The sequence below is a fragment of the Rhamphochromis longiceps genome, linkage group LG9, assembly GCF_057381845.1.
Source record: "Rhamphochromis longiceps isolate RC_006_pf linkage group LG9, R_longiceps_female_GT1.1, whole genome shotgun sequence".
NCBI classification, from domain to species: domain Eukaryota; kingdom Metazoa; phylum Chordata; class Actinopteri; order Cichliformes; family Cichlidae; genus Rhamphochromis; species Rhamphochromis longiceps.
In genome coordinates this window covers 35,945,506-35,953,005 of record NC_140565.1, presented here as the reverse complement: position 1 = coordinate 35,953,005, position 7,500 = coordinate 35,945,506, and the positions used below count along the sequence as shown (strand labels likewise).

General features: G+C 43.9%; 1 protein-coding gene across 1 annotated transcript in view; it reads left to right on the top strand.

Moving 5' to 3' along the window:
* LOC146662801 (melanoma receptor tyrosine-protein kinase-like) overlaps positions 1 to 7,500 on the top strand; it is a 42,307-nt gene that overhangs the window by 16,916 nt on the left and 17,891 nt on the right. Inside the window, exon 2 of the mRNA XM_085417618.1 lies at positions 7,376 to 7,500. This exon is cut by the window's right edge and continues 27 nt beyond it. Within this exon, the coding sequence (XP_085273744.1) occupies positions 7,376 to 7,500 (125 nt within the window). The remainder of the gene's footprint in view (positions 1 to 7,375) is intronic.

The following is a 7,500-nucleotide window of genomic DNA, read 5'->3' as shown; positions in this document are numbered from 1 at the left end:
AACAGGCTGATAAACTCGCCTTATCTGAAATGACTCGCTCTAGCAAACCCGACCTTCCCCAACACAACCAGGCTTTTAACCACTTCCTGTCCGCTCAAACACTCTGGGAAGGTGTGACAGCGGGCGGCACTGAGCAGGCCTCGCTGCCTTTCTTTACGTCCGCGTGTTGGACTCGATCAGTGTTTGTTTCTGTTCGATGAAGAAAAGGGAAACGTGAAAGCAGGATTCTGCGATTTGCTGGCTGACGTGCGACTGAGCGTGCGTCCTGTCCATGCACACATCTGTGTTTGCCAACCTTGAAGTAAAGGTCAAACTCCCACTGATCACAAACCTGCAGCACAAAAGCAACAACATATTTTTTTCTGCGGTGTTTTCATCTGACTGTCAAAACACTTGTGCACTATTATATTCTCCACATGCTTCAGTGATATAAATCAATCGTTTAACTGACTACGCAATCATTTTTTTACGTTTCCTTTACAGACGAGAAACTTCAGCTCAGCTTTATTAATGAGAATCAGAGGTAGTTATGCAGTATGTGTGAGAAATGTAGAAATAGAGCTTCATTAAAAATGTTTCCTTTCATTATCTTCGTCATTTCATATTATAATCATTAGCCTTGTAAACTGTTAGCCTGCCACATATTGTGCTGTATTGTACATTTATTTGTAAAGATTGTTTTCAGTATATTTAATAGTACAGGTAAGCCTGCTGTACCTGAACAATCTGCATATTGTTCGTATCACATCAGTGGATTACTGATCATGAGGCTGAGATATTGTGTTGTTTTTTTTAAAAAGGCTTCATATTTAAGTCAACACCATTGTTTCTATTGTGCAGCTATTTAAAAGCTTCAGTTTTTGGAAAAAACTATAAAAATGTTTCATAAATTAATGTCTGAATCAGAGGTGTGGACTCGAGTCACATGACTTGGACTCGAGTCAGACTCGAGTCATTAATTTTATGACTTTAGACTTGACTTGAAAAAATGTTCTAAGACTTGTGACTTGACTTGGACTTTTACACCAATGACTTGGGACTTGAATTGGACTTGAACCGGTTTACTTGAAAAGACTTGATATTTCACCCCAAATATAAAATTTAACATGCATATTATATAGAGATTGAAAATGTGACGTCATTCACGGGTAGAACCGCAAAGGATTCTGGGAACTCGTGGCAAGCGGTACTAGCGCACGCAGGCTTTCAATTAAAATCAGTCACACAGCGATAAAAAGAAACACAAAAATGTCAAGAAGCTGTTGTGTTATTAACTGCAATAGCCGGTCGCATGACAGCCACGGGAAGCCGACGGGTAAAGAGATCGGTTGTTATCGGATTACGTCGTTGAAGAGAAATTGTTCGAGCCATGTTTCCGAAGTAACAAAGAGGAGACGGATGGCCTGGATCGCAGCCATTCAAAGATCAAATATAAGGTCCCAGAACACTCCAGCTCACAGGTTAGTCTGCTCCAAGCATTTACACGAAGGTCAGTGTTTTTTAGTAGTTAATGCGTCATTTTCATAACATAATTGGTGATATAGGTTACAAGCAAGTCTGGCGCTGAACAGAAATTGTCGTGCTATGCTCCTTTATTTATTGTGCATAAATAGTAAATTGTCCTGACACAATATTGCGTTTCGCCTCTGTTATTATGGTACACTGACAAAAACACATACTTTTATTCACAGGATAAAACAGGTTTTTTGTATCACTAATTGCCCAGTACGATTACAGCATACAGTATTATTGTCACTGCTACATTTCTGTGATGCTACCAGAAATTATTTCCACTACTAATTAATTACCGTTGAGCTCAAAGGTCCTATTAATAAACGGTTAAGGAGTGTGTATTTATGACGACGATTTGTGAGACTGGTAAACTTATGATACGTACGATGGTCTTTCGTTCTACACGGTGCATTTCAAGGTCCTGCACCCATCCGTCGGTAAACTGTACCTGGGCTTGTTGCAGTGACCTGAAGTTACTAAACTTCATGAGTGTATGCACTCACTCCAAGAACCGTATGATTATAAATATGCATATAAATATGCTACGATGAGATAGCTGACTTCATCTAACTAGCAAATGTTGTCCAGGCTACGTTGGTGATGCAGTTTTTTTTAATGTGTATGATATTTTTGTCATGCGATTTTAAAGCTGGTCCTACAACCGCATCCAAGAATAACATGCAGCTTATCTCAGAACTGTCGGTGAAAATTATTCTTGGAGCTAGGTTTAATTGAGCTGCATTTTAAAGAGGTGCAATTTCACAATTTGTGTATATTTTCTAAGTTCACTATTTTGTCATGTGTTGAGAAAAACACAGATTTTAAAATTACATGGTCTAATATTTACATTTAGCATAACTGCAACATTATTTTTTCGTTGTTTTTTTTTTTAATGACTCGAAAGGACTTGAAATTCAAAGTTTCAGACTTGTGACTTGACTCGGACTTTTACACCAGTGACTTGAGACTCGACTCTGACTTGCCTGACATTACTTGAGACTTGACTTGAGATTTGAGGATAAAGACTTGAGACTTACTTGAGACTTGCAAAACAATGACTTGGTCCCACCTCTGGTCTGAATTACTTAAAATCCCCAAAATATGATCTATAAATCATGTTTTAAGGTTTTTTTTATGTCTAAAGCATCTGTGAGGCAGTCCCAGTACGAGCTGTTACACCGTGAATCAAATAAAAATGGAACCATTGTGATTTTCTAGTCACATAGAAGTTTCATATCTGTGGTGCTAGGCTAACAGTTTCCTGCTGTTCCCAGTCTTTGCGCTAATCTAGCATGAAGAAACAAGAGGTAGACGACGTGCTGACAGAGATAAATGTGGCACCCTGACCCTGACAGAACAGTTTGTCTAATCACAGCACACAGACACACACAGACACACACAGACACACAGTGCTGCTGCTTTACAGGATCAGGGGATTTAGAAACTTTCCCTCTCAGAGTAACGCTCCGTCTCTCCTCCTGCCGGCGCTGTGCTGAGTCAGCACGGAGGCAGAGGAGGAAGACGAGAGGATAAAGAGGATTTAACTGATCCAGTTTCTTCATGTCTGACTCTGATTCACGCGTGATTTATCTGAGTTGCGAGAAGGCGGCGCGACGATCGCTGACGTGCACGAACCACGAACGACGTGCAGCCTCCGCAGGTCTGCTTCAGCACGCACACATCGATCAATCCGCCGCTGAAAGTAACGCACTATTTGCTCCTGTGTGTCATGGCCGCAGAGATTTACCTCCTCACCTCAACGGGAAAACGTTCGAGCTCAGCTAGCGAGATTTTTGACGTTTTCACTTCCTGTGTGAAAAAATTTGAGGAAAAATATGATCTGGAAAAATCTGCTTAACCGACACAGTTGGCTCTACACATTCAGTTCAATATTATTTACCATTAATTTATTGTGAGCTAAGGACCCAACAACAACCTGCTGCAGGCTGTGGAGCCTCCGGCCTGCAGCCTGAGGCAGGAGGATCACCCTCCACAGCTCCGGTCCACCTCTCTGACTCATGGGCTGCTGCCTGGGAAAGATGTGGGCTGGAAAAAAACAAGTTCCCGCCAAACTTAGGCAGCTGTTAGCACACCTGAGCAGCCTGCCCAGGTAACGTGTGTGAGTGGGAGCTGTGCACAGCTGGACAGTTTAATCCACCTAAATCTAAATCCTTATATTTGAGCTCTGACCTGTGATGAACTCTGGATGTCCCCACAGTGGATTCTGAGGGTCCTGAGGCCTGTGGGCGGAGCTTTAGAGGACCAGGCGTGTTTCAGCGTGTCCAGCTGATTATTCAGGAATCTGTGGAGTTTGGAGGCTGAGCAAACGCTTTGGGCTCGTGGTTGAGTTTGTTCACAGGAGCTTCCTCCTGAGTGGAGAACCCAGAGCGACTGAGACTTAGATTAGCTGTTGAGGTGGATTCAATTCAGTTTCCATCCATCATGAAGTCAGCTGATCTTCAGAAACATGAAGATGCCTGCAGAGTTTTGGTGTTAAACACACTGACAGGAGCTGAGTGCACAGCTGCTACTGGGAAACTGTGTGTTCTGAGCACTCTGTGGCTTTCCAAGAAAAATGCGCGCACACACACACACACACACACACACACACACACACACACACACACACACACACACACACACACACACACACATATGTACACAGAGGAGGGACTTTAACATGCAGTGTACCGTGCAGCAGTCGAGGATGACGTCCAAAAATCTGACAGCTCAGACCAGTTTCTGTACAAACAGTTCTGTGGGTGTGTGTGTACAGATGCATGCCATCACTATGAGATGTCATATTTTAATACCTTAACGTTCTTTATCACTTATCACGAGCTCCACATAACCTCGGCGCTGCAGCAGCGACCGCGACACGCCGCTGTCCTGGATGTTACGTTTTCCTTCACATTCACTTTATTTACACTTTTAGAAGAAATCTTTGGCTTTTGCTTCTGACAGCTGTCCTTAAACCTGCGTGCACATCAAAGACTTCATGCTCCAGTAGGTCAGCGCTCCGGTGACAGCTGCATGTCTGCACATGCATGGGAGCCCTGCAAACAGTCAGTTTAGCTGCGTTTGTCATTTTGCCAAAATATGAGCAGTTAAATTTCCAACAAACACGCCTGCAGTTCAGATAACTTCCCGACTCTATGACTATATTACACTTCCTGTTTACATCCTCTAAAGGTGCCAAATTATCAGAAGGTTTGTCTGAAGATGGACTCACAGAGACACAGGAGATGACCTCAGTGTCGGTTTCCTCTATCAAGATGAGACTTCCGAGCTTCCTCTAAAGTTAACAAAAATGTGTTTGAATCCAAAGAAATCCAAACATTCATGTTGTCTTGTTGTCGTGAATGTCATCGCGCTTTAACTGGAATGAAAACATGAAAGGAAGGAAGGGAGGCGCGAGAAAGGATGAGTTTAGTGATAAAACTGTGAAAACAGAGAAGAAATTGAGGAAAGGAGGGAAAAAAGGGAATGTTGGGAACACAGAAAAGGATGGAGTGCTGGAGGAGAGATGGGGATTAATGAGTGGGAGAGGACAGATGAGGATGAGGAGATTGGGGGGGTGAGTGGGAGGAGACAACACAAGGAAAGATCGGAAGAAAGAAAAGTGGGAAAAAATTAAAATAAAAAAAGAAGAATAACCCACATAGCAGACAGGTCTGGGCTGGGTCTGGTGTCAAGCTGGCACTGCTGGCTGACTTCTGGCGTGTTAGGTGGTATTTCATCCAGATGTGGGCCAGGCCTGGCAAGATGGCACTGTCTATGTGATGGCATGCCATATCTGACCCGATTGTGGTTTGGTGTATGTGGCCCAGGCTCATAGAAAACAGGTCTGGCCCGGATCTAGCATCAAGCTGGCACTTCTGACTGACTGGTGTCATGGCAGAGTGTATGTCAGCCAGATGTGCGCCAGGTCTGGCAATGAGGCACTATTTAAGTTCCTATTTTCCTATTTTAGTCAGAAGACCCAAATGCCATGTTGCAATACTATACTGCTATGGTAGCTAATGTTTCAAATGCAGGTTTGACAGGTTTGTGAGTGTACACTTTATCCAAACCTAGTGAGGGTTTACTCAGGTTCACCACTCGGTGGCTGTAGCTCAGGAGGAAGAGCAGGTCACCTACTGATCTGAAGGTTAGGGGTTTGATCCCTGATTCCTTCAGTCAGCATGTCAGGAATATGAATGTAGTTAGAAAGCACTCAGTTTAGAGAAAGTGTCTGATTGGGTGAATGTGACATGTTGTATAGAGCACTTTGAGTAATCTGGGAGAGTAGAGAAGTGCTATATAAGAATCAGTCCATTCACTCTCTGAACAGAGTTTCATCATGTTACTTTTGCACTATTATGTTCCAGTACATGTTGTTATTACATGGCTTGATTAAGGTACACATTAGGCTGACATCTGGGCCAGCACAGGTCCAGCAGTGAGTCTGCAGCTGGCCTTGTGCTGGCCCATGTGTGGGCCACCTCTGGCAAACCAGATCTGGGCCACCAAAGGGCCATCATTCTTTGCGGTATGTGGGCCATGTGTTAGCACATTGTGTGGGGCATACCCATTTTGCTATGTAGGGAAGAGTATAAATAGGAATAGAAGGAAAGGACTGAGGAAATGGTTGAGGAAGGAAGGAAGGATGAAAGAAAAAGTGGAAAAGAAGGATACAAAGAAAGAAAGAAGGAGTGAAGAAAGGAAGGAGAGATGGATAAATTGATAAATGAAGGAAAGAAGATAGGATAGAAGGAAACAGGCATTAGCTAACTTTATTGCATCACATGTACAGTAACAGCACATGTCTGAACTTTTCTGCGCGGCCCTGACCAATGGGTCGCTTTCCTTCAGATGAAGAGCAGCTGTGTTATCTTTGTGATGTCACAGTGGGCGAACAGCCAATCGGTGTGCAGCCAGACATGTTCAGAGGTCCTCGGTTCGCTGTTTGCTTAAAGTCTGAGGAGAGTGGAGGCAACAGGTGGAGGTGAGACAGGTCACAGCTGCTCTGCACCGTGTTCCTGTACCTGTTACTGGAGTGAAAGACCATCAGGAGCTTAGTGCTCTGAACTGCAGTGTTTAGATCAGGTGTGAGGAAAACCTGCAGGACAGGTGAGAAAGGCCCGAGGCCGTCACCATACTAGATGTTTGAACTCACTCTGTGATGTGAAGTTTAAAATCTGTCGGTACAGTCTGAGCTTCTCGTGTGACCGGGTTGCTTTTGCACTCAGATCTCCTCCACTGACTTTCAGGTGAAGTTCTGAGTGCAACCTGAGCTCTGATGTGTTAGTTTCAGCAGGAAGTGGCTGATCTTTAACCTGCCGGACTTCATTCCTCACACCGTCACAGGCTCCACAGCTGCCGCCCAACTCGTTCGATTCTCGTTTTTACGGTTCAAAGCTGCATTACACCTTCCTGCTTTGGTCCGGGGCTTCCCTGAACACATCACACAATGACCTGATGACTAAGTTTCATTACCTGTGAACTCTGAAACATCCCCTCCTGTTTGAGACACCAAAGGACTGAGTGTCTGTGGTGAAGAAACTCTAAATATAGGCGTCTAAAATTATATTTAGGACTTTTGGTTACATATTTAAAGAAAAATATCTAAATGACAGATTATTTTTGAATTTTTTTATTAGAAATCTCTAATGAGCTGATGAGCAGGTGGGCGGGGCTTCTGCACATGCGGCAGCCATGAGATCACACAGATCCAAGAGTCGAAAAAACAGAAAAAGCCAAAACAGGTCCACTTCAGAGTGGTTACTGTTCCCTTCAGGGCAAAAGACCAGGAAACTGCATCATCCAGTGGCCTTTAGAGGAACTGCAGCTGATGTTGTGCACTCCTCTCTTTCTCTCTCAGTGTGTCAGGGAATGAGCAACCACCTGTCGCTGTTGGGGACGTACGAGCAGCACTACGACAGCATGGTGAGGATGTACTCCAACTGCTCCGTGGTGCTGGAGAACCTGGAGATCACCTACACGCAG